At 32.4% G+C, this 27,806-nt stretch overlaps 2 protein-coding genes across 3 annotated transcripts; one reads left to right on the forward strand and one right to left on the reverse strand.

Annotated features, from left to right (window-relative positions):
* Positions 1-1,282: 1,282 nt before the first annotated feature.
* On the reverse strand, positions 1,283-8,824 carry LOC107426710 (uncharacterized). 2 transcript variants are annotated; one of them, XR_001582211.4, is made up of 19 exons: positions 8,664-8,824; positions 8,363-8,423; positions 7,734-7,770; positions 7,355-7,485; positions 7,125-7,217; positions 6,947-7,046; positions 6,642-6,775; positions 6,120-6,259; positions 5,341-5,391; positions 5,170-5,252; positions 5,031-5,085; positions 4,821-4,935; positions 4,171-4,648; positions 3,876-4,089; positions 3,670-3,740; positions 3,216-3,384; positions 3,007-3,136; positions 1,937-2,712; positions 1,283-1,418 (listed from the first exon to the last, which is right to left on the reverse strand). XR_001582211.4 is itself a non-coding variant. In XM_016036956.3 (18 exons), exons 1-18 carry the CDS (start codon positions 8,772-8,774, stop codon positions 2,015-2,017), a joined length of 2,871 nt encoding a protein of 956 aa, XP_015892442.1. In that variant the 5' UTR covers positions 8,775-8,824; the 3' UTR covers positions 1,829-2,014. The 2 variants fall into 2 exon arrangements, 1 of the variants encoding a protein (XP_015892442.1); XM_016036956.3 differs by lacking the exon at positions 1,283-1,418 and having other exon boundaries at positions 1,829-2,712.
* An 11,948-nt stretch (positions 8,825-20,772) lies between these two features.
* On the forward strand, positions 20,773-27,750 carry LOC107426739 (BEL1-like homeodomain protein 6). The gene is made up of 5 exons (XM_048480261.2): positions 20,773-21,679; positions 22,843-23,817; positions 25,810-26,189; positions 26,295-26,355; positions 26,660-27,750. The coding sequence occupies exons 2-5, from the start codon at positions 22,909-22,911 to the stop codon at positions 27,359-27,361; spliced, it is 2,052 nt and encodes a 683-aa protein (XP_048336218.1). The 5' UTR covers positions 20,773-21,679; positions 22,843-22,908; the 3' UTR covers positions 27,362-27,750.
* The last annotated feature ends 56 nt before the right edge of the window (positions 27,751-27,806 follow it).

Consider the following 27,806-nt stretch of genomic DNA (forward strand, 5'->3'; position numbering starts at 1 on the left):
CTCTCTTGTATCTCCTTAGATTTTCTTGTTCCTGGACCTTTTTCAAAATCCTTATATTTTGCTAAAAGAAAAACAGCTAAAACTAGATAAATTTCTTTAAAAAGTAGCAAACAATCATTTTTAGAAAAACAAAAAACCAAAAAGGTTAAAGAAAAATTCAAAATAGTTCGTATGTTTTCCAGTTGTCATTTCTCATGATTATACTAATAGTCAAAGTACTTTTCAGAAAAAAAATATATATATATATATAAAAGTAAGAAAATACAAAGCAAAAAAACTCATATCAAATATAATATTTTACACCAAAATTAAGAAGAGAAGGCAGAAAATTAAAACCACTAAAAACATGTGAAAAGGAAATGCCAATTCTCACCTTAATTTTATTTGTGCATTTTTTTGTTTGCAAGGCAGTGAAAACTTTGAGATGCTTTTTGAGGTCATTTCCAAATCAAAGTATGACAACAATTTCTAGTTCTTACTATAATAAATTTCAATAGTAAAAAGGCACAAGAGAAAAGGGATATATTAAAGTCAAAATAGCTACAAGGGAAAGGATGGAAAAATTGCTTTGTAACATAGGATCCTTGAATGAATTCCTTGCTTCTTTTTCGGCCACTCAAAGAAAATGGCTTTTTGGAAAAAAGATGGACTTTTGTGTAATGTGCTGTGACAAGCCCATGTGGTGGGCCATGCCCCACAAACCACAAGGTTTAGTTATTTTTTTATTTTTTTATTTTTTTATTTTTTTATTTTTTTATTTTTTTATTTTTTTTTTAATACAAATTTACCACCATGGTTGTATATATGCACGTGAAACACACGCGTCAAAGTACCATAGAAAGTAGAAAAATGGCAGTCCGTGGAAATGTATATCCGTGACCTTGGATTGCAGTTTACTGCCAGGACTTGTCTTTGTAAAATCTCAATCATATACGTACTACAATGTCTAGAGAGTGGGAAAATATAATTTATGGCTACGAAAATTTAAGATTTTTACTTTTAGAATTTCGGTTTTAGTTTTTTTTTTTTTTTTTTTTTCTTTTCTCCTTTTTTTGTCTAAAAGTTTTTCAAGTATCAAACGTAACTTAGAAGATTGAAAGTGGGAATATAACGAATGTCTATGATACCCATGATGGTTATTGTGCTGATGAGGAGAAACTGCATAATTAAAGATTTGAGGTTTGTAGGGTCAAGTCTGTTTTGTTCTGTTTTTTCTTTTTTTCCTTGATTATTCGTTTGTAAATCACAAAAAACAATATGAAGAAGCAGATCATAATTCAGAAGCAGCCATATTTCAATCCTCCGATGGTACAAAATGATAGTTTTTGTTTTTGGGTATAACAAAATGATAGGTTTCGAATGGTCGTTGTGTCCAGAATGTAGATCAAATTATACATCTTGAAACCTTGACGAGAAGCCTGAAAGGATGAGGATGGAAATAATTATGTGTAGCAAAAACAATGGAAATAGTTATGTGCCTTGTGATTTTCATCCAATACACTCAAAAATGAAAATAAATAAAAAAAAAACAAAAAACAAAGGTGATTTTGTGAAACGCAAGCTCTGTTTTCTTCTGTTTTTGTGACCTTTTACTTTTCTTTCCTACACTACACACCTCCCAGGCTCCCAATACACAATAAATTTTTTACGCCTAAAGTCTTGGTTGACTGATGAATGAGTGTGGCGTAGACTTTAACCTATTTAATGTGTTCAAAGAAGTTTCTGTCTTTTTTTCTTTTCTTTTTTTTATTAAGAAAAGAAACAAAAAAAGATTAACAAACATGTTGCTGTTTTTATAAATAAATAAATAAACAGAAAAAAAACAATAAACAAAAATGAAAAGCAATAAACAAAATACAGACCATGTTAACAAACAACATTTAAACTGAAAATTTTCCATTTAAAAAAAATATATAAATTTCAAAATTTAACTTACGACCATTTCGTATACAACAGTTGCTACTCCCTATCAAGGAATCTCTGAAGAAATGCTGCAAAAGCGGCCGAAAGAAAATTAAGTTTGGAACCACTTCCGAAGCTGTCTAGAGCCTTGCTTCTCACCATCAGTTTGGTTGGAACCATGTTGTGAATATTTGGACCTATATTGTTCAATAAGCATGTCAAGCTTATCTACCACATCTCGCCCTGATTGATCTTGTTTCTTGTTTGACCTTCTTCTTTTCTTCAAATTTTTCTCTCCCTTCTCAATACCTGGTTCTTCTGGCTGCATCCTCTTTTTCGGTTGCACATTTGTCTCCGAAGAGTTTAATTGTTTGTTAACAATGGGAATCCTAGCATGTTTCTTGTCATCTGGATTTACTTTGGAAGTGTCCGCCTTCTCTTTTGAGCCTCCTGACACATCAGTTGATGAGAACTTTTTGGCCTTTCCTTTTGCCAAATTACTTTTCCGCCTCTTCGAACCCACCTCCCCTTCTTTGGCAGCCATATTGGCAACCCTATCCAGCTCGTTTTCTTTATTCGGTTTTGAATTGTTGAGTGCTTGTTTCTCACCTTCAAATTTTTGTTTTCCAGACTTCTTTCTTTTCAGGAGGGAATTTGGTCCCTTTTTTGCGTCATTTGTTTGCTGCACATCTTTTGGATCATCATGGGGCTCCTGTCGCAGAGCTTGCAGCCTGGCTTTCCGTAGCTTCAATGTTTGAACATTATCAAGTGCAAACTCTACAATTGGACGATGCTCAGGACCAAAAGTTTCTACAAGAAGCATTATAATTAACTTAGAATAGAACAGAAAGAATGCATCAGATGGAAACTTCGCAATATAAAATGATTTCAACCATTACCAACTTAGTTAAATGGTACAACTACCCCTATTAATGGGTTAGGTCATTCAACCAGGTAGCGCGGTATAGAGATTGCTTAAGGACCACGACATTACCCAGAAATTTAACAGAAAAACAACACCCTCAACCATTTGTAGGAAATTGTGAACAGGAACTAATTTATGAGCCATCAACACCACAGTAATTTATAATATAAAATAGATACCAGGATTATTGTTAAGAACTCTCAGGGCCACAAGTGCATGCTGATGCTCAGAGAACTCAACAAAAGCAACTCCACGAGAATAATTCTTTGAAACCTCCTTTCCTTTCTTCAAATCCTTCATGAACTTTATCTGCTCGAGCAGTATCAAACATAAGGAAAATGCAACTGAATATACTAAAAATTACTCCTCATTAAACAGACAGGCTAACCTGTTGAATTGTTGGTTTTTGCTTTGTAGCTCGTGAGGTAATTGCATCAATACAAAGCTTTTTAAGATCTTTTTCTGTCACTGACTTTGGCAAGTTGTAAATAACAAGTCTAGTCTTTGAGACATGAAAATTTGGGGATTGAAGCTTCATCGTCTTCTTCCTTTCCAACCTGCATGGAGTCGAAAAAGCATTGGAATCTGTTGCCAAAGGGACGTAGCATGATACAGTAGCAGCCCAATAATAAAATAGCTCAATACTGATAACCATAATCATGTCTAATTAGAAATTGTATGGTTTGGGGAATAATAAAGAAATTTTAACATCTCTATCTTCAAGCGTTGTCAACAGCTTTCTCATAGTTTAAGCTTAATCACTTTCATTTTTTTAAGAATTCAAGAGGAGGGGGGGATGGTGGTGTGGGGGCGCACAGAAAATCAATCTACAAAATACTTACGCTTGGCGTTTTAACATATCACTAGCCGAAACACCTTCTGCAGCTGGAGTTCCTTCAACAATGAGACCTTCCTGTTAAAGATTTAAGTGGAGAAAATGTCAACCACACTGGAGATAGATAAACAATTACAAAATAAAACACAAAACAGAAACTTAATCTTCACAAAAAGAGGAGAGAGGAGAAAGGACTAGTGTTGAAGAATCAACCTTTGCCAGGTAAAGATTGCGATTATCATGATCCTCACTTTTGGCCTTCTTCATTTCCATGTCATGAGCTGACTTCTTATCCAAAGCCTTCATGATTTTCAACGGCCTACCTTTCAAAAGGATTCCCAAGCCAGAAGCAGCATTAGCAGCTGAAACAGCAGCAGCAGCTGCATCAACTGTTTTAAACTTGAGGAAACCTGTTCCTCTAGGTCGCCTGCCACAAGCAAGATATGGGATGAAGTTTCAATAAATTCTAAGTAGCATAGAAGCTCATCAAATTCAACATATACCATACTTTGTGACTTGATGAAGAACTGGGAGAAAGGATTGCACTTCCCCAAAAGTAGAAAATCGTTCTCTAACTTCTTCATTGTCAATATCAAAGGGAAGGTTACTTATGAAAATTGTTCTACTCAAATCATCTTCTCCATCTTTATGAGTTGATCCCTTGCTTTTGATGGACTTCTCAGGCTCAGTAACATGTACTGCTTTTGCAGACTCATCAGATAAACCATTGGGCACTTCAACAGATACATCAATATTTGATTCCCCACTCTCCTTGAGAAGTGCAGAATCATCATCAGCAGAAGAAAAAGTTTTGTTAGTGGATGATGTTAATAAGTTCTTCAGAACCTTCCTCGCTAGGTCAGCTTCCTCATCAAAATCAATGTCTGCAGGGTTGTCTTCTTTCTCTGTTGTATCAGGACCATCTGATGCATTATCATCACCTGAATCACTACTGTCATTTTCCCTATCTCTTGCATTCTGTTCTCCTGCAAAGCCAGTGTTTGTGCTTCATTACATGTGGAATATCCTTTACAAACTTAAGTACTAAAAGATATTAGCCTTTGTTAATAACTTAAGAGAAACAGGCACAAGCTTCAAAACCCTGGACAACTAATATGCACTTAAAAGTGTGGCATGGCAATAACAAGTCACAATTACCATTTTCTAAACCAAGAATAGCATTATTGCCGCTGCTATATATTTTCTTAGACACTGCCCAATCAACGGCAATGGGTCTTTTATGCAGCTTTTGGCCATTGAATTTTTGGATTGCCTGCAAAAATTTAGGGGAATATTTAGCCACATGCTATTCCACACAAAAAGCTAATGCTTCTTTCATTTCTGTAAAATTTAAGCTTACAACCATACATTTTCCGCATCCTGTTTGGAAGTGAATTTGACAAATGCAAAACCCTTAGATAATCTGCAAAACATAGATTATTAATTCAAGGTGAAGAAATATGAATATGATAAAGTTGGAAAGATGATTCTTCAAATTTCAATATACCCTGTATCAGAATTATGTGGAATAAACACATCCCAGACAAACCCTGCTGGTGAAAACATGTCTTTAATCTCATTCACCTTGGCCTGCATCAGTGTTCAGTAAACAAGTTCAGATTTTAAAATCCTCCCAGCAAGTAAATATATGGAGTATAATTAAATTCAGCATTAAAACCTTGAAAGGAAGATTTCTAACAATAAGCTTCCATTTCCGAGTCTTGGAGCCCTGGCACACAAATATAGCTTGAAACTGTTAGACTTCCTCCTCAATAACAAAAACAAACAGGAAATTTCATGAAAACCTTCTATAAAAGTGATGGAGGCATCCTAGGAGCAGAAATTTCATGGAAAGTGTAATGAAGGATTAGGTCATACAATTTTTACCAGACATTTCAGACATTTAACATTCTTCCCTCATCACTTTACCATCTATTTGAAGTGCAGGAGTGCACAAAGAGTACTAAATATCATAGTTGGAAAAATTATAAACTTTTTATACTAACAATTGAACAAAGAGGAACATTTGTCTGAATGAAGCTAGTTAGTGTTTGGGGATGTCTACCTTAGATAGTGAAGATGAAGATATTACAGCCACGTTAAGAACAAAAATGGTTGCTCTTTTTTTTATTTTTAACTTCTTTTGCGTATGATGTTTAGTCCATGAGACTTACTAGATACAGAGTTGTGGTCCAGGAATGAAAACCCCTTTCATGAGTCGGACATGGATGATACTCAACTCCAAAGTTATTTTCATTCAAATGGATGAGATGGGATTGGTCTTATTCCAAGTCGAATTTGAAGAAATTTAAAATTTTGTAAATAAAACTAAGGTTTGTAACGAATATGCTCTAAATGCAACAAATGAACTCAATTCACACCCCTATATTGAAATAAGAAATAGTCAGATGAATCAACTAGGGGATGTTAAAGATGTAGGGTGCATGTGAATTTGACCTCTCCACCCAGTTGACGTGCCCAGACAACTCCTCCTTTAATCTCTTTTTGGTGCAACGTTGCAACAGCAGCACATGCTGATCTAACACTTGTATAAAGAACAGCTGAAGCATCCATTTTGCACCCATCTTGCATTAGACCTGGACAAATGCCACACATTATAATTCATTTACCATCCTTTACACATACACTATATCTTTAAAAAACCATAGCAAAGGATTGATCTGTATGTCAAATTTAGACTGCAGATTACCAATATCCTGAGAAATTTTTCTTTCCTCTCACTCATTTCATAGAGATATTTACAAAATTGCTATCTTATAGTGGTTATGTTGATTGGTATATCTATTTCATCACCCATCTCATGGAAGGTGAATAATTTGGAATCACTATCGCATGTAACACTACAGCCGATACAAGAAATAGCACATGCTATCCTAAAACATCTTGACAAATTATTTTCAATTGAACAAACTTGTTCAAACAACTGCAACCCTCAAATGCATTAACCAAATCTCATACCATGTTTATTGAGTTCTTCTTCTGGTAGAGGATAAGTTATAGAACATACAGCACCAATCTCCCTAGCTTGGCAATGAACCTCCTCCGCAATCTCAGCATCAAGAAGACCACCAAATATGACAGTCCTTGCAACCCTTTATCAGAACAAGAAAATGATTACATCAAGACACTGTTTCCTTACAAAAAGAGTTTGACGAAAGTGTGTGGAATAGTAAAATAAGGAAGACTGATATCAAACATAGTGCGTAAGGAGTCGGCCTTTCTTTTCTAGAAACATGGTCTATAGTATGGGTGATTATTCATACCTTTGTTTTTCTGAAGAACCTTCTTTATCATTCAGATTATTTTTACGCGTTGATGCTTTTCCAGACTCCACAGGTTGCTCTGAATTTTTCTCCAAAGGAACTGAAATCAGCAAAATCAAATGAGAATAAAACCATAAGAATTAAGAACATGATCTCTGAATAATGTAAGTTTAGCAACCTTGTTCCTCCAAGTTTGAAGCAGCTTTTCCTGCCCTGGAACCCCCACCATCCTTGTCAGTCTTTAGCTTATGGGTACCATCCAATTGAATTGCTGAAGAGGTAAGAAGAAGAATACATTATGGGAAAAAGAGACAAGAGACACAAAACGTGTTTGCATGTGCCTTCACTAATAAAGTGTTGAAGGCAAGAGAATGGCATGCTTAAGGTCCTAACTAAAGGCATTCAAACCTTGACTTGTCTTCAATCGCCGCTGCTCAAGTGGTGCACGGTGTATAGCATGTTTAACTGAAACTTTCCTACCCCCAATAGAAGAAGCATTCTTCAGTTCAATAGCTCGATTAGCATCTTCTGTAACAGCACTGCAAGTGGATGCAAAATACAAATAAAAGAGGTTATAGAATAGAAAATATCACTATAAGTGAAAAATGATCTTATATTCTATTCCTACAGAATTGTACAATTCATCAATAAACATACTTAAGTAACATTTTTTCCCCTTTATAAATACTTACTGAGATCTGCTAAAAGAACCAGTCAATATAAAAGAAAGTTGGAATGAAAAAAAAGAAGCCAAACTTGACAGTAAAATGTGGTGCAGTAAACTTACAATTGAACGAAACCAAAACCACGGTGTTCAGTTGACCCTATTGGCAAGAGAAGGCTTACATTAGAGATATTATGGAACCAAAAACAACAATTTTTTTTCTGCAAATAGAAACAGAAAGTAACATTATGAGACATAAATTACATGGTTTCTCAATTAACGAACATATATGCTTAAGGTTTTTCTATATGTTTTGACCTTTTCACATTTTAGTGAGCAAAACTTGTTTAACCATATCATAGTTGACACTATACACTTCTTAAAATTGTTTTACTTCTAAGTTGGTCAACAGCACTGTAAGTAAGCATAAGCTGCATGACAAAAATCATTTCCTATATATTTCCATCAAGAATAAAACCTTACCGAATCCTATCAAAAACGAAGCAAATACAGGCTTTTTTTATTTATTTATTTATTTTAATTTTTAATTGTAAGACCAATATTTTACAGCCATGAATATGGGGAAAACAAATTCACAAATAAACTAAAATCATCGAAAATCCAAATTGTTTGAGAGACTCACGTTTCATGGTCCATACAATACTAACCAATAAAATATAAAGTAGCCAACCAAGATCAAAGTGTATGAAACATTCAAAATTCTTAAACTCAGCAAGGACTTTTCTGCATACCTTTCTGCGTAACCATAAAACAGCGTCTAATCGGTCCAACATCGCTGAAAGTTTCTTCCAGCTGATTCATTGAGTAAACGGACACAGTTAATTCAAAAAAGTTTGTTCTTTTTGAAGAACACCAAAAAAAAAAAAAAATCTATAATGCAACCATCAAGCTAAGTTGAAAGTTAATTACTGGATAAGATACAGAAAATAACACAATTTACAGGAGGCTTAATTATTTTACTTCTCCTAAATTCATATTCTCGGACGCCAAACAGAAAAAGAAAAAAAAAATCTGAGGTAAAAAGAATAGTACCTGAGAGTTGGTGAATGAGTACGGAAAATTGGAGACGAACACGGTGGCGGAGGAATACTCGCTTTGGCTTCCGGCTTCGCCACCGTCTTTGCTCCTCTTCTTCTTCCCCATCCCTGTCTTCGTGCTTGGCAAAGAGTCTGACACTACGATCCTAAAACCTCACAAGCTTAAACTGAGGGTTTTCCATGTTCGCGTGGGCTTAGCAATTTGGGCCTAACTGGGTTAAACAAATTCCCGTTGGGCTATACAGCCGATCCAGCAATCATCTTATTCGCCATTAAATTTAAAATTATTATGTCATTGTCGAACGTTAATCAAATAATTAGAAATATATGTTTGAGATAAAATTTTGAAATAATTTTTTGAAATGAAAAATATTGATGATAATATGGTCACAAATAAAAAATAAAAGAGGTGAAAAGCTTTTTTTTTTTTTTTTGGTTTGCTGAAAAGAGGTGAAAAGCTTTTTTGTGATTACGAGAAATTGATTTTGAAATAAAAATTTAATTGTTTGATTATTTAATACCTAAAATTATTTCAAATAGCCCTTATTTGGTTGGCCATGTACATAAAAGGTTTTATATATGCTTTTAAAATTTACCAAAAAAAAATATTCTTTAATTGAATGGTAATTTCTAAGAATTCAAGCATGGTTGGGAAAAAGGAAGAAAGGTTGGGAGCTTAGGACATGAAGAAATGCTATCTGCTATACTACATTTTTTTTTTTTTAATTTTTTAATGTTAGAAGTGTGGTAGCAGCTTTGCTATTTGACTACTTCGCAAAAACATTGTATGTAGACTGGTGTTGCAGCATTACATTAATGAGTCGGATGTCGGATATAGTTTTGTTACAGTTTGTTATTAAAGAAGAGGTCCTTGACCATAAAAGTTGTTACTGAGGTACAATAATTAATTATGAAATCAACCCAATTATCTGAGAAGTAAAACAATGGCAGTACGTACTAGTCAAAGATTTGAAATTAAAACACTGAAACTTTCTCAAGCAATTAACTAAACGCCACCTGTATCAAAAACTCCATTTCAGTCAATAATGCATATTGTAAAAATAATTTTAAAAAAAAAAGAAAGAAAAAAACAGCAACAGTATAATATAGAAGGATATAAAAAGACAATAACAGTGTGATGCTTTGGAGACTCTGACTCTCACACAATTTTTCATTTTGTTGCGCATTTATTTATTTATTTATTTCCAAACCAAACATATGTTTGGTTCTGCTGCGAAACTGAAAGATAGTTAAGACTTTTAGAATCCTTATTTAATAGTTAGGTGTTTTTTTTTTTTGGGGATCCAAGGCCAATGTTTTTGAACCCAGTCCCACAATAATTTCTTTCGTATGGCTTACAAAACATATAGCAATTAATATAAGGGTCCAAAATACTATTGTTAGCTGAATTGAAAGCCCAACTTGTATATCAAATTTTAACTCCATTTCAATTATCTCTCTTTAGTCAAAAAGATAAAAAGAAATAAATAAATAAGCATGCCATTTTATTTTGGCAAAAATTATTATAAAGTAACACACTAACATCCATGGATAAACATAATATCGATATCTAGGTATATATATAGTAAGACCTTTTTTCTTTTTCTTTTTTTTGCTTTGTTTTTTCTTTTCTGTGACATGCACAAATAGCCAAATTGTATAATAGTGCCATGTTCCAATGTCCTTGAAACAGGCAGATGTTGTAGGGGCCCTATCGTAAAGCATGACTGGGGTGCAGAAGTTGAAGTTGCATGGTGCTTCTTAGACTTTTCAGGCTGGATAGAGCGAAAGCCATTGTTAATTCAGGCAGATCAAAGTGTTCTACTTTTCCCAATTCCAAGTAAAAGTTTCTACAATTTGTATTATTTCTACTACTATCATCAAAGAAAAACAAAATTATGAATTATAACTAAATAGATTTCAGATTTTATCACCACACTGTGCCTTCAAAAACCATAAATATCAAAGTACGGTGACTAGTATATTTATCTGACATAGAAAAGATAAAAATGTTAATACTAGCTCCAAAATTACCAAAGAACATACTTCTTATTATTATTATTATTTTTTATTTTTTTTACTTCATAGTTGAGGAAGAGATTACTATTCTTAAAAATTGCAGGAAGCAGAAAGAGCAGAGAAGTTGTTTTCAAAATATCCAATTGTACTGAAAGAAAGTTTTTGCTGATCATGGATGTTCTTGCAACCCCATATATATTCATTGCCTCCATGGATTACTACTTTTGTAGTAGCTTGAGTTTTGTGCCAAACAAGTCCTGAACATTCTAGTTTTAATAGGATCCTAATTAACACAATCCATTGCTTGTATTCTTCTACATTCCACATCCCATTTGAATTTGGTGATACTATAAAACTTTGATGCTATGCATGAATCCAGGAATTAGGAACTTTCTTAGAGCATGCCAGGGAAGCAAAAATTTTTCTGTTCCAACAAAGTTGGTAGTTGATATATCCATTTCCCCTTCATTTCACTTTGTTTTCTTTGGATTAAGATTATACAACAGTTACAAAGCACTTGCATCACGCTTCCAATTATTTAATAGGTAAATATTATTAAACTAGCTGTACTTTGAACTTTTTACTGGACAACGACAATTCAAGCAACAATATCATTTTAATTTTTACTATGCATTAAAAAAGAAAATTCTTACTATTGACACAAAACATTTAATTGTGTTCCACATGCCAACTGTGGACTATTATATCTTGGTTGTAAATGAGTGTGTCAGAAAGAAATTCCTTATAAAACAAGGAAAAAAAAAGAAAAAAAAGGAGGAGGATTTTATCCCAACACATGAACATGGCAATGGAAGCTATAAAAAGAGAGCAATACGAGTTTCACAAAATTCCATAAGCAATTGACAAAAATGTCATATCCGAACCTTTCCCCTCCCAACCCCCCCTCCCTCCCTCTTCAATCTAATGCTTGAAAAACACAAATAAAAAAATAAAAACAAAACCATGTAATTATTCTGTTTAATTCTTGTTACACAAGTACATAAAGAAACTCTATAAAAAGCTGATAAAACCAAATAGCTTGGCACTTCCCCCCCTCCCCCCCCAATTCTCGATGGAGATATATTTAGACTTTCATACATAATTCACCAACCTTCCTTTTTCCCAAACCCCTAAAAAAAAAAAAACAAAGATTATAATAATAAAATAAAAGCAATGAAGCGAAAGATATGGATAGAGTAGAATCCAATCATCCATTCTAGTTTTTTTTTTTTCTAGTTGTACTGCACAAAGAGCGTCCACGTTGATTGTTCAACATAGTACATGATAAATAATTATTTTAAAAAAAAAAAAAAAGATAAAAAAGACAGAGGCATAAAATCAAAATCTAAAACTACAGTACTTTCCAAATTTTAAAAATAATTTTTTTTAAAAAAAAGGCCTATAAAACTTACAGTGCTAGAAAAGCAGTGCCCCAAATCTGTGGGGTTAGGTTAAAAGAAAGCAGCCCGTCCCCCCATTAAAAGCCAAACGAACAAAGTGCAATGCCAGGACAAAAATGCTTCCTAGACTTTGCGTCCACCTTGGGCCCCACCCCTGCCTTATCTGATGGGTCCCATTATTGTCATTTCTTGCGTCACCATCTGATCAATCAAAGATGAACCAACCAATCCCAACCCTCCATTTCAATTTTTGCATTCACACGGGACACATATACACACACGCACGCACCCTTCCAACCCAAAAATAAAATAAAATAAAATTGATTATTTCACATACAGGGGTTTGATTCTTAAGCTATTGTGGGACCCACGGTCCACGCGCCAGAAGCTGATTATGGAAGTATACGTTTTGAAAATGACTAAAGAAAGAAATAAAAAAAATCATTCGTAAAAATTGTAGAATTTCTGCCACGTGTCAAATTCTGCCTCTTTGTCAACTTTCTAACTAAATTTATTTGATTTGATTTTTTTTTTCATTTTTTTGGTTTTGATCAACTTGGTTTGGTTAATTATTCTAGGTATATTAAAATAGGGAATACCAACTCGGGTATAGTTTATGACAAGCTAGACTACAGTTGGCAATTTTAAATTTATTTATTTGTTTAATTTTTTGAATTAGTTGTAATTAAAGGATAAGATGGTTCTAAAATATGCTTAAAAAAAACTATTTGTATAATTTCTTAAAAAATTAAGTTTTTAAAAAAAAAATTGTATGTTTAAAGGTAGATTATGTTTAGGTTTATGCAAAGCCTACGTGCCGGCCATGGGATTGCCTTGTGGCCCCCAAATGATTAATTTATTAAAGTCTGGTATAAAAGGCTCAACCAACAAAAGATACGTACAAAATTTTACAAATAAATAGTTTCAAAATTAAGTTATTGATTTAGGCACTCCAATGAGCTAAAAAGAAAAAATAAACTAATTAATAAACTGGTTCCTTGGTTTTTGCCTATGGCAGTTGGCAATCGATGCAAAATTGTTGAGGTGTTTTATTGTTATTTATTTTTCAATAGGAAAATTGTGTGGCCTTTTTGTTGTTTAGCTTCCCAAATCAATAATATATATATATTTTTTTCCGAGGGACCCCAATCAATACGTTGGGGAAAATGGAAAATAGTTATACAGTGAAAGAAAACTGGTTTAGAAGCAGATATATAGAAAGTTTTTGTATGGATGAATAGTGGTACATATAATTATAAATTAAATAAAAAAAATTTTATGAAATAGTAGCAGAAACCATGAATTGATATGAAATAAAAGAGTGAGATATTTATTGTTCATTATGTTATGCTTGAAAAAATTTTATGGGCGGCGTGCAAGATCAGACATAATTATTATTTCAGAATCCTACAATTATAAAACAGCCTGGGTTAGGGCATATATTATTGTAATGTGTTTGGCACAGTTCCATATTGAATCTTGAAGTAACTATATTTTGGTGAAAATGCCACTTAATAGAGAACCAACCATCTTTAAAATTGATTTGGTTGCCATTTTCACATTCACATTCGCTCAAAGATGATTTTTCCAATGCATGAACACAGATTTGTAACTTTGTTAAGCAAATGCCAAAATGGATCACCTGGTTTTGTCACTTAGAAAAAGGTTAACAATGATATATCTATAGAGCACTAAGAAGCAAAAATGTAATAAAATTTTAGTTATAGAGAGGTAATCAATTTAGCATGTTCATAAATTCAAGTATTTCATATTTGGAAACAAAGAATCAAATAATAATTAATCTTCTCTAAATCAAACCCAACTCTATACTTTTGTAGTTAAGGGCATCATTATTTGGGTTTTTCCAACCACACAAAATTGATTTTAAGAACCACAAAAAATTTAGTTCAAGCATGATTACAACACTTATAATACAACAAGCAAAGAGAAAAGATCGTGCGAGAGAGAAGGAAGCCAAAAGAGGCTACGAATTTGAGAGAGAATCAATCAAGAGAGATCGATGTGGGTGCTAGGCTTTCAGCGTGAGTGCAAATCCGAAAGAGAGAAAAGATATTGGAAAACCAACTGATAAAGGTCGGCGTGAGTGCAAATTTGGTTGGGTTGAGATCAGTGCGGGTTGAGTTGAGAGAGAAACAGCTGAGAAAAAATATAGAGAATCCGACTACAGCTCAAGTATTTTGATGGGTTAGATTTATCCCCTACACACTTCGCTATTACAAACTTGGGATAAATCTGATCTAATTAGTTTTTGCGTTACCTAATACCAACTTTAAACTATGTTTTATCCTAGCCTGTCTAATCTAGGGTAACAAACACATCCTATATCTACTATGATTTTACTCAAATAAAATATTTAAAAAATATATAAAACTATTAGAATATGCATTTAGAGTCAAGGATATTTCAATTTTATATAGAACATTATTTAATAATTTTAAAATCTAAAAAATAAATAACTATATAAAAGGAAATTTTAAAACGTATTTATTAGTACTTTGCGTTTTTAAGACGAAAAAACATTTATGATCGATGTTTTACAAAAAAATCAAGAAGTATTTTTTGAAAAAGAAAAATAAACACAAAGGTTGATATTCATTTAAACAAGTGCTTCACTAGAAAAAAAAAAAATGAAAAAAGCATTCATTGCATTATTTTAAAAATAAGAACGTGAAAAATCAAATCAAATCGAACAGTGGAAATAGCCAATAAGCGACTGAGGAATGCAAAATTTCCTATGATAAAATTTTTGTTTTGTTTTTTTTCTCAAGTTTTTAAATGACTAACATAATCAAAATATATTACTATTAAAAACATAATCAAAGTATATTGTAGAATGGAATATACATAAAACTAAATTTGAAGGGTAAACAAAAGAAGATAGCAAAAATACAGTTGGACAATATCCTTTGACCTTGTCAAAGATTCGAACACCCGGCCACGAATCTTGAAGTGATAACACAAACACATACATGGCATTCTAGTTTCCAAATCTGATGACCGAATTACAAATACCATATTATTTTAAGGAAATTTTCTATTCAAAATGAGACCAACATGCAACATATATGCGACCGCACACACATATATTTTATTAAACTAAAAAATATAACAACAATAATAATAAAAATGGTGGAAACCTAATAACTAAAAAAGAATGAAAGCTTTATAATTTGTTTAGAAGAAGGGTTTAACGTTTTTCACAAAAAAAGGGGGTTTTGTATTTTATATTAATATAATATTTAACAGTTTGATATATAATCTTGCTACATAAAGAATGTTGCGCATTTCATGATGTCGGATACATGTTCCACGATATTCCATGTATTTTGTCAATTTATTTATTTATGCTTTATTATCAATGAGATAAACCAAATGGGTTATCTCTTATTATTCAAGATTATACACATCAAATAACATGTATTTTAACTTTTTAAATAAATATTGATGACTATTATGAGTATGATTCATATGCAATGCTTTGTCAATGTAAGCAATCGTGAAACAATGGTCATTTTTAAAAATAAAGTTTTTAGAATATAAAATCAATATATGATCAAATATAACTAATTAATAATTTGTAGACAATTGGACATTTAGCTTAATGCTTCACCACCGACTAATGGTTAGGATACCCCAAAAAAAAAAAAAAACAAAAAAAAAAACAAAATTCCATCTTGTTTACTAGTTTGCCACCAAAGATTTTGGTAGCATATATTTGGATTATTTACAAGTTCTGCCTTTGTTGAAAGAAATTAAAAATTTCAAAATTTTCGCACGAATTTATAAGTAGATTGAGATGATTATATCATTGACAATGTACCGTGCACGGTGCACAACCAACTGCTTATCAAAAGATTGAATTTTGGAACGTGACAAAATCAACCTTTATATATATAAAATAAAAAATAAAAATAAAAAATTGGGACACGCACGTGATATAGAGGAAAAAAAAATTAAAAACAACTAAAAAAAACGTTTTTGTAATTTTTTTTTATTTAATTAAATTTGAAAGTGAAAAACAAAAAGCACACAGAGGGATTGCGAAACCCGGAGGGCGAGTCGATTGGTGTCAGAAAATGCGAACCCCCCAAAGCCCTCATCACTATCATTGCGTCCCACTCCAAGAGAACGAGCAAGAGTGAATATTATTGGCCTTGTGGCGCCACGTCAGCTAACTCAATACCTTTTTCGGGAATCCCGAGGTCATGTTCCTGTTCTTCACGTCTCCACAGTACTGATTCATTCAATACCCTCTTCTTAACTTCTTTCCTATATTTGACCAAAAAACTAGACGTGCCCGTTATTGTCGTGTTGTGTTTTGTGTTAATGTGGTTATTAGAATGGTTGGGATTGCTGAACTCGAATCCTATTCATTTATTAATAATTTTAAACTTGTATATGATTTATTTGATAAATATATAATTTAATATAATTTATTTATTAAATTGATTAATTTAGATCAATATGATCTATTTATATAAAATTAATCCGATTATGAAAATAATCTATTTATATAAATTTATCTAATTAAATAAATTATTATATTTAAATTATTTATTGTTTTATAAAATAAAAATAATTTAATTATTAATTAATTTAAAATTAATATATATATAAAACTATATAATTATAGTTATAAAATTATAATAAATTAATATATAATATGATAATATAACTATCTCATATAATAGTTAAATATAGATACATATATACATAATAAATCTAATATTATTTTTCTAAAAATAATATAAAAAATTTTATTAAAAATTATATTTTTATTTTTCTACATCTTTAATACTCTCAGCCATATTAATCTTTATTTTTTCGATATCCATAAATTCATATATGTATTAAACATGTTATATTTAAGTAAATAAATATTATTTCAATATTTTTTTATTTTTTATTTTTAATTAATAAAAAAATTAATAAATAAGTTTGATTTAGTAATAAAAATTATTAGTTAAAATTTTATTAATAGTAAATTTAATATATTAAAGTTATAATTTAAATGGGTTATGATTGTGTCGGGTTTGAGTTAAACGGATCAATTCAAAATTGACACGTTTAATTAAATGGGCAAATTTAGATCAATTTCGGATTAAGCATGTCAATCCAAAACTTACATGTTTATTAATCGTATTAAATGGGTTAATCCGAATTTGATTCGAACTTATTTATAATAAACACAAACCCGTTAATTTCATATCGTTTTCAAATCATACCACCGTGTCATTATGTAAATTGGCACCCTTAAAAAAAACAAAAAAAAAAAAACCTTTAACAGTTGTGTTTTTTAATCTAATATCCTTACAATTAAATAATTTTTCTACTCTAATTTTGTTTTTTTAATTTATAATTCTTAAATATAAACAGTTTATCAATATTCGATCTATTTGAAAAAATATATTTTATCAGTTTAACCCCTTTAATTTTGGTAACTTCACTTGGTGGCTATCAGTCGAGCTAAAATCAAATTATTTTACCAAACTCAGTCCCTCTAGCACTCTCTATTACTTGAAAATTGAGCTAGACAGCAAGGGTTGTTAGCAATTTGAGGTTTACAAGTTACAATTATTGCATTTGCTTGCTCTCTTGCTTTCTCTTGTAAGCAACACAATGTCGGTTATTCCATTTCATGTCCTTTCCATTATTTATTTATTTTTGTTTAATTGAATAAGAGTCAGAATTTATGCATAGTATGAGGACTATATTTGTTGAGAATTGGTTGGTTGTTGATATTCATTTAATTTATATGAAGTGGAAGGAGTAAAACATTGAAAATGAGTTGGGGTATGTTAATTGGGGGTTGAATTTTTGGATTTTTGCATTTATACCATTCAAATTTATGTTATTTAAGTACATTGAAAAATATAATAAATAAAAATGCGTTCATGATGTAAATAAAGATTTTGTGCATGACCAAATTAAATAAATCCATTAAAAGAGTTTTATGATATTAATAAGAAAATAAACAGAATTCCAGAATGGGTAAATTAATTATTTCCTTTTTTGGAGAAAGTCTGTTATTTATTTATTATTTTTTAATTTCATAGTTGTATCTTTTCATGACCTTTCAAGTACATGATAATATAATCGCAGGCCGACAAAGAAAAAATTATATGATACTAATTGCTTGTAAGAACAATTAAAATCAACTCTTTTAGTAAACTACATAATTATTAACTAATAGAAAAAAAAATGAAAAAAAAAATCTAGTTATGGACCGGAAGATAATTTTTTATTTGTATTTTTTTAATTGATAATGAACAAAAGATAAATTCAACTATAACACCCAGTAGTCAAACAAGATTTAAATCGCTTTTCTTGCAGTTAGGGTCATAACCATTCAAGATTTTATTGATACAAAAATTTAACCAAAAAAAAAAAAAATGGAAAAGCATGATTTTCATGGAATTGTAAATTTGGCCCTACTGCCTTTAATCAGTGTCCAATAACAATCTGATGGGTGCGATCTTGATTAGGTCATACTCATAGTTTGCAAGTATGTCGGTTCAGGACAGCATACCAATAATATAAATTTCTCTCACGGCAAAAGGAAAAAATTAAATATTATTTTAAAACCAACCAAAAAATAAATAAGTAAAGAAAATAGACAATTGGGGTGCATGGGGTCCACAATTACCAATGCCGAAATACCTTACTTTATAAATCATAAGGACCCATCATCATCGTCCAAAATGCCTTAAATCATTCCCTTTGTGTGTCCATGAGCGATAAAAAAGAAAAAAAGGAAAAAAATTAAAAAATAAAAGACCCTTTTTTATGAGTGAAAGATAGGTAAAATGCCCAATGAGAAAACAAATTCAAAAGATGAAAAATAGTGCATTTTTATTTCAAGGCCTTTCCATGAAAACAAATGCATATGCCACATTATATTTGGAAAAAAAGTAACATGCTTAAGAAATTATTCCCATTTTTCAATTTCAAGTTTGAAAGTAAAATTGAACCCATTTTGAGGAGGAAAAAAAAAAAAAAGAAAGAAGAAAAACTCAAATTTTGTAATAATTATTTTATGTATTTAAGATGATGGATAGAAACTCTTTGAAAAATATATACTTATATAAGATTTTTTTTTTTGGGTAATTATATATAAGATATATGTGCATAGGGTAAGTGCATATATGTGTAGTGCACATTTGTTCTTTAGTTGCTTATTTTCATATACCTAATTGAAAATAATACTGCTTTTTTATATTGAATTTATTGATTTTCAATAGAAAACTTCCTATAGTTTTTTTTTTCCCCTCCTTTTATTATTGTCATTATTTTTTAGGTCTAATGGTACAAAGATTGTATAGATAAAAAAAGAACTCACACAATCATGGTACAAAAATTTAGTTAAGAAAAATGATGGTACAAAAATACCAAGCCCTATCCTGATAATTACATTTACAAAAAGAGTTAATTAATTAAAGGGCTTCACATCCAAAAAATAAAAATAAAAAAATTGCTCATAAATACCACTTGCATACTTGACATAAACCTATTGGATTTATCTTTTGCATTATGCTTTTATACCTTGTATGTTAAATAGTTATTTATTTATTTTTTTGCATGCTTCCTGTCATCCAAATTCAATAAAAATAATAATAGAAAAACAACAAAACGAATTTCCACATTTTTCTTACAAAATAACTAGCATGCCTTCACTTTAATAAGGACCGTCAATTAATTCTTCAAAATTTACTTTCATTCATTTTTATATTAAAAAAAAAAAAAGGAAAAAGAAGTGTTGGGTGGTAACATATAATGTAAAATCGTCCCCCCACTTTCTAAAAGGTTGTAGCTTTGATTTTAGAATCTGAATGGCCATAGCCATTAGGAAGAGATGCCTTTTGATGGTTACAATCTAAAAGATCTTAAAAATTAAAAGTAAAAGATATGAAGTGGGCATACAAAATGAGTACTGAGTAGTGTCACATTTGACATTTTTTTTTCTTTTTTAGTGGGTTAGGCAACTACTCTCTCTACTCTACTGCTCTAAACATTTTGCATTGTGGAACATGAATATCCCCCCTCCTCTTCCTTCAACCTCATCATCAACCATTTTTCTATTTGTGCCTCTCATTTTCTCAAAAAGTATATTTTTCATTATTCAAAAAATAATTGTTTTATTCTGTTTCAGTAACTATATTCTTGTAATAAAATTACTGTTTTCTTAAATAATAATTTTGAAATTATTAATTAATTGGAATCATAAGATATAATACCTTTAAATATTTGGTATAGAGAGAATTTTGTAAGGTAAAACCTTTAGTTTCCCACTCAAATAGAAAACCTTTATTTTTCAAAGAAATTAATATTTAATTAGTAATAATAAATTAGAGGGTATGGACGACGATAAATACAATACCAAAAAAGAATGGGTATGTTATACAAATACATAATAAGACAAGGTGGTCATTGCAAATATCCCACATTAGTTAGGAGAAAAAGACAAATGCAGTGATATGGGCACCTAATAGGTGCGCCAATTAGATATAAGAAAAATTAAAAAAAATATATATATTAAAAAATATTAAAATAAGATAAACAAACAGACAAATGAATAAAAAAAATAGAGTAGAATAGAAGCTTAGGACAAGAAAATAAATATAAAACAAAAATAAATAAAATAATAATAATAATAATAAAAAGAATAGAATATGCTTTTATGGTGGATATTGCAGCATAACCAGACCTTCCATGCTCAAGGATGAGAGAGACAGCCAGAGAGGTTGAATTTAGAGAGAGAAAGAAAGAGGATGGTGGGAGAAGATAGAGAGAGAAGGGGAGGTTTAAGAGAGGGTTTTAGGTCTACCAACTGGTAGTTAGAGATTAAGCTTCTTAACCAAACACCTTTCATTACCAGAAAAAGATCGAAACAAAGAAACAAAGAAGCAGAAGAAGAAGAAGAAGTTGCAGAAGAAGAAGAAGGAGAAGAAGAAGAAGAAGAAGCAACAGCAAGTCAGGCACCAACTTACACAACTGTGTCTGAAGCAAAAAAGGCAAAAAAAACCCACCAAAGATCCCGAAAAAAAAAAAAGAAAAAAGAAAAGAAAAAAAAGAGAATTCCATTTTTTATTGAAAAAATACAGACGGAAAACAGAGAAAAGAGAAAGCTATCATTTTTATTGAACTATAAAGAGAGAAGAGAGAGAGGGAAAGAGAAAGAAAAACTATATGGTGTACGTGTTTGTGGTTTGAGTGTGACTCTCACGTGGGGATTGATGCAATAATGGATGGAGAATATATATGATTACCATAAAAGAGCAAAAGATAGCTCTTTGAATTATTAAACACACACACTCTCTCTCTCGCTTTTATTTCTTTGAAATTTTTTGTTGAGTTTTCTGGGTTTTATTTTTATAAAAAAAAAAAAAAAAAGATAAGATAAACTATTTGTTTTGTTGGTGTTGGTTCGCAATAATATTGGGGTGGAGTTCTCGGGATCGGAAAGTGTTTGGTTGTGGGGAGAAGGATTGTGTTTCAGAAGGATTGGTGGTGGTGGTGTCTCCAAGCTTGTTTTCTGTTCCCCATATCACCCACAACTCTTACGGGTCTCCAGGTATTTTTTTATTCTAATATTTCTGACTTTTATCTTCCTCATCTTATTCTCAGCTAACCCCGTTATATATATATTTTCTTTGTTGATTTTCAGTGGTTCTCTCTCTCTCTCTCTCTCTCTCTATCCTCTCTCTTCCTCTCTGTCTCTTTCTTTCTCTCTGTCAAAGAGGATGATGGTGATGATAAGAAAACATATTATCCGTTTTTTATTTGAATATTTTCTGACTTAACAGGTTATTATATATATATATTTTAGCTGCTGCTGCTGCTGCTTCAATTTTTATTTTTTATTTTTTTTCCTTTTATTTTAGTTTCCTTTTTCTTGCTGGGTGTTCTGCCTTGATTTTCATGGATTTACTTTTTCTCGAAGTTTCATTTTTTTTTTTTTTGGTTCCTTCACTTGGGTTCATTTCTGATCCTATTTGCATGCATTCTGCATCACTGTTTGCTGGATGATTTGTTAGTTTGGTTAGGCTTAGATTGTCTCACTTGATAAAAGAGATAATAGTTAAATTTTCTTTTTCCTACACCGATTGGTCCTGGGGGGTTCTTCGCAGTCGTTTTGTATTTGTAAATTTCTCACCTTTTTTTTGAGTTTTTTTTTTTCTTGAATAAATGAGTTATCCTTGTTGATGCTGGTTTTTTCTTTATTATTATTATTATTAATTTTTTTTTTCAAATTTTTTTTTCAAAAAGGTTCTTCATTGTAAACCTGGGGTATTCATATATATGTGAATATGGTTTGCTCATGCATTCAAACAATGCCTTTTTCTTATGGTTGTTCTTCGATATACGTTTTCGACTATCCGTATTATCTCTTGTCAGTGTCACTATTTATAACTTATTGAGCAACCGGGTAAAAGCTTCTATTGATGATGATAAAGCAATGATTTATTGCTAGGCGCTTGTGGCATATTTATTTTGGTGAATTTATTATTCTACATGTGAAATGCATGAAGCTGACTTACTAGATGGAAAACACAAAACTATTGCATGTGAGTTTATTTAATGCATTTAAGCCTATACTGGATCTTTATAAGACAAATTTCAAGAATTTGTGAAAGCAAAATTGACGACCTGAGGATCTAATATTAGCTTTTGGATTATAATAAGAATCATTGATGATAAATTATTCTTATATTATTCTTCCTATGTTTTATCCAGTTCTGGGGGCTCGTTGTTGTTTCTTACTGAATAACTGGGCAAGAGGGTTTGAAGATTGAGAATAATATGGCAACTTATTATACTAGTTCCAACAATCAAAGGGACACTGCACCGATTCTCTATTTGAGGGAACCTTTGCCTAGTTCATATCCAGAAACATCAGTGCTTCCCAACAACATGATGATGTATATGAACTCTGGATCATACTCGGACGAATTAAATGGGAATTCTCAGCAACAAAATAGCTGCATTGAAATGCCCCCAATGGGAGCTTCAGATTCCAGTCCACAGCAGCAGGACATTTTATCCAATCTTGGGGGATCACGAATTGGACAGCACGATTTTACTGAATGGAGGGATGGTAGAAATGAGTTGGTAGTCGCGCAGGGAATCAGTGGTGCTCCAAGCATTCTTCATGGTGGACCAAATTTGCAGGGTCAAGGATTATCTCTTAGCCTGGGTACACAAATCCCATCAGGAATCCAAATGCCATCTATCTCATACCGTAATCCTAACCTGGGTTTTTCATCATTCTTGAGCTCGAATCCATCAATTTCAGGCGAGGGTGGATGCAGGAATGGCTCTTCTAGAGATGAACAGTCAAGAAATGTGGAGTATTTGACACCTGGTTTTCCAGGAGGTAATCAGGATTTAAATAAAGGGGAGTTATCTCCATATGGAATGTCAAGTATTGCAAGAACTATTCCTAATTCCAAATATCTCAAGGCGGCACAACAACTGCTTGATGAAGTTGTCAATGTCAGGAAAGCCTTGAAGCAGAATGACAATGAGAACCGAACAAAGGATTTGAAGGATGGTGAGGATGGATCAAAAAATGAATCTACATTGCCTTCTGGAAGTGCAGTGTCTTCAAATCCTCAAGAATCAGCCAGTACCTCACCATACGAGCTTTCACATGCTGAGAAACAAGATTTGCAGAACAAGTTGACAAAACTTTTGTCTATGCTGGATGAGGTATGACAAATGCATTTTAAGCTTTAAGGTCTCGTTCTGAGGAGATAGTATGTTACATCTCGTTCATTCTTTATCTGAAATATGAGTTGAATTCTGTTAGGGGATGCAAACTCATTTGTCTTTGCTCTCAGCCATACTCATCAATTAATAAATTGATGTTTCTTTAATTGGCTGTGTCACTGTATATAATTCTACATGTGTGCATATGACCTATATGCAAAAGCAGGCATTGATTTTGGGACCTAAATGACTGTATCACCTACCTAATTTTGCATGAGTATGATATGGGAGTGGCTGTGTCGTATGCTAGTTTTGTTACTTATAATTGAAGGCTTCATCCAGGAAAGGAGGAAAGAAATATATTTGTGAGTATTGACTTACAGGAGGATCCAATATTAGCACCCTCATGATTTGTTTAAAAGCATTTGCTCTCTATTACCATGTCTATCTGCTCTGATATGCAAGCCTTGTCATCAGAAAAGAGGATATTAAGTTCAACTGGAGATGAGTAGGTGTGGGTGATGGATGACAATTTCTTGTCTTGTTGCCTAGACTGGATGCTTTAAGATTTGATGAGTTTTTGTTATCGGTTTATAGATTCTTCTGGAGGTAGTACATGAATTTGCATAGGGTATCGTGTTGAATGGTATAAACTTTACAACATTATGTAAGCATTTGATTGTTCTGACTGTTTGACAAGATGCTGATATTTCATTTTGCGTAAATTGGTTGTGGGATATATGTTCAGAAGCCTATAATCTTTCTTTTATGCCATTCTATTCCATGTGAATAACGTTGTTGCACAAAGTTGCTGCTCTTCAACTTTACTGTTAAATCACCTGGAAATTGTAATATTAAAATTAAAGGCATTGCTGCACTTTCTCTGATTGGACTATCATTTGATGAATTATATGAGTTGTCTAACGAATTAAAAAAGGGAGCTACGAGATATGAGGACTTACATTTATGTGTAGCAAATTTACATTAAATTAGGATTTTGACATCTAGAGTATCATACTTGCAGCAAGCATGAAGTGCATAATAATATGAAACTGCTGGTGTCCTAGACAACTGGTACTGTTCTGGGTTTAGCTTTTGAGTCTTTATTTTTATCATTAAGAATGATTTCATGAAGTCCTTTTACCATAAATATAAATTTGTGTATGTTTTTGTTTTTTATATGCATTCACTTGGTGGTATAGTTGTGAAATTTATTGCACTATTTTTTAGTCCTAGTTTAGTTTGAATACATCCTTTTTAAATTATGGACGTTTTTCTTGGGAGGTATGAGGTCGCCATCATATGGTTAAACTAGTTACTCTTTGTTTTTTCTCTGAAGAGGGAACAAACGTGAGGAGAATACATAAATATTGAATTTTTGTTTATTGCTGGTCTAGTGAAGGAAAAGCATTGATTGAAGTCATGGTCCTGCATACGTGCCTAGATTACTGGTGAGGTGGTTTACCAAAGAGAATTACAGTTTTGGCTGATTTGCCAACCAAAGAAAATTAAAGTGGAGAAGGCTTGGCTCTTATGAAACTTCAACCATACTTTATTCAAGGAACCGGATCAGTTTAATCTTTTCCTATAGCTGGGTGTCTTTGATATTTTGGTTCTTTTCATTTCTTGTATCTCTGAAACTGTCTGGATGTTTAAATGCTTTTCCCTATATGTGTTGTTATCTCATGGATTTGTTAAACCTTCTTCAACTATAGGTTTATACCTTTCCTACTTCTGTATCACTTTCTTCATTTACTCCGTGATGAATGTATCTGGATTTGATGTTATAGCTAATTCAATTATTTTTCTTTAATATATGTGGATATCTGCTTGCCATTTCTTAATGTTATGTGATATTGGAGAAATGTGATGGAACAAGGGTCTCAAAAAATGAACGATCTATGATACATGCTCATGTCCTGTATACTCAATTTGAACAGCTTTGGAGATCATTTTTTCATTTGAACTGATGAGGATCATTTCATGTTACAGGTTGATAGACGGTACAAACAATATTATCATCAGATGCAAATTGTAGTATCATCATTTGATGCAATATCAGGATGTGGGGCAGCTAAACCATACACAGCACTTGCCCTCCAGACTATATCACGCCACTTTCGGTGCTTACGTGATGCAATCACAGGCCAAATACGAGCAACTCGTAAGAGCCTTGGGGAGCAAGACTCTTCAGGAAATGTTAAAGGAGTTGGTATAGCTCGACTTCGATTTGTTGATCAGCAGCTTAGGCAGCAGAGGGCTCTTCAGCATCTTGGAATGATGCCACAACATGCATGGAGGCCTCAGAGGGGCCTGCCAGAAAGTTCTGTTTCAATTCTACGGGCTTGGCTGTTTGAGCATTTTCTTCACCCGTAAATCTTCTAACTTAATTTTTTTGTGTGTACTCTCTTACTTTTGTTGCTACACCTTTGTTCATGGCTATAATTAAACTAATTTCTAATATTGACATTTCCCAGGTACCCAAAGGATTCTGACAAGATAATGCTAGCAAGGCAAACAGGCCTAACTAGAAGTCAGGTACAGTTGAAGTAGTTATATCAGGTGCAACTTGTTAGGTACATGATGTTTTGTGTTTACAAGTAAAAACCGAAGTTGTTTGTATTTGATATGTAGATTGTTTGTTCAGCTTGCTGAATCAGATTGTGAGAATTATACAAATCTAGTTTAATTGGGAATTGCTTTGCTTTTGGTGGCATGGAGAGATAAAAGAAGTTTGTATTGGGGCCGTGTCTTTATTATTATTGTTCAACATATAGCATCCATAACACTTCATTTCATATTCTTTATTCATGTAAATATATGTCATCCATTGCTGGCACAGGTCTCCAACTGGTTTATAAATGCACGTGTACGTCTCTGGAAGCCCATGGTTGAGGAGATGTACAAAGAAGAGGCTGGTGATGCTGAGATGGACTCCAATTCTTCATCTGAAAATGCAGCTAAAGCAACAAAAGGTGATATTAGGACCTCTGAGGACAGGGGAGAAGATTTGCAGCAGAGTGCTAGTTCAACGGGCACTGAGAGATGCAGCACTGGCCGGTTTATGGATTCGAAATCAGCAGCCCATGTTACTGACATAGAAATGGCAGGGTCCAATGGATCCGCCACATTCCAAAGTGGAACTCACCGCGAAGCTGAAACCCAATATAGTTTGGTGAAGCGCAGGGATGGTCAAAGGCCTGGGATGGATGACTGCAGCCTCTTTTCTGATGGAATGGTTCAGTCTGATGGGAGCAGTGAAAGGTTTATGGCAGCTGCTGCTGCATACCACATGTCGGAGTTGGGGAGGTTTGGGAGCGGAAGTGGCGTCTCTCTCACATTGGGGTTGCAGCACTGTGACGGTGGTAGCATACCCATGTCTAGTGGTAATCACCAGGGTTTTGTTGCCATGAGAGGTGATGACATTTACAATGCTGCAGCTTCTTCCGTAGGAGCTGAGACACCAGATTTCGAATGCTTGAACTCCGGGAACCAGCAGGCCCGGTTCAGTTCTTCGCATCTACTACATGATTTCGTGGTGTAGAAAATGAAAATCATTGATTTGGAGATGATCCACATGGTTTGATTACAAACTATTCTTGGGGAGGAGAACCAAGACAAGACTTTTGAAAGTCAGGTTTTGAGCTTGTCCATCAGGAACATTTTATCTTTTTGCTTACAAGTGGTGAAACGAGATGTAGTCCTCCAAATATTGAAAATATGATAGAACACATTTGTAATATACTAAGAAATTGCCTGGAAGGTTAGCATATTTGTAAAGATACATAATTTTGTTTAATATTGTTGGAAAACAAAATGTACAATCACTGCCAACTGTGGTATTGAAGTAAAAAAGAAAAAAGAAAAAAAAGAGAAGGTATTATAGTTTGGAATAAATATATCATTAACATGGTTGAGTTTAGCTCTTTATAATAGTGGGGAACTCTTTTATCTTTTTGGTTGGGCTTCTTCTGGAATAAATTGAGGAT

This window comes from Ziziphus jujuba, chromosome 9, assembly GCF_031755915.1.
Source record: "Ziziphus jujuba cultivar Dongzao chromosome 9, ASM3175591v1".
Lineage (NCBI taxonomy): Eukaryota > Viridiplantae > Streptophyta > Magnoliopsida > Rosales > Rhamnaceae > Ziziphus > Ziziphus jujuba.

Excerpts from the sequence above, each read along its gene's own strand:
- LOC107426739 (XM_048480261.2), top strand. The coding sequence starts at position 22,909 with ATGGCAACTTATTATACTAGTTCCAACAATCAAAGGGACACTGCACCG. Across the intron at positions 23,818-25,809 it reads TTTTGTCTATGCTGGATGAG|GTTGATAGACGGTACAAACA; the intron begins GTATGACAAATG and ends TTCATGTTACAG. Across the intron at positions 26,356-26,659 it reads CAGGCCTAACTAGAAGTCAG|GTCTCCAACTGGTTTATAAA; the intron begins GTACAGTTGAAG and ends TTGCTGGCACAG.
- LOC107426710 (XM_016036956.3), bottom strand. The coding sequence starts at position 8,774 with ATGGGGAAGAAGAAGAGGAGCAAAGACGGTGGCGAAGCCGGAAGCCAA. Across the intron at positions 8,424-8,663 it reads ACTCATTCACCAACTCTCAG|CTGGAAGAAACTTTCAGCGA; the intron begins GTACTATTCTTT and ends TCAATGAATCAG. Across the intron at positions 4,649-4,820 it reads TATTCTTGGTTTAGAAAATG|GAGAACAGAATGCAAGAGAT; the intron begins GTAATTGTGACT and ends CTGGCTTTGCAG.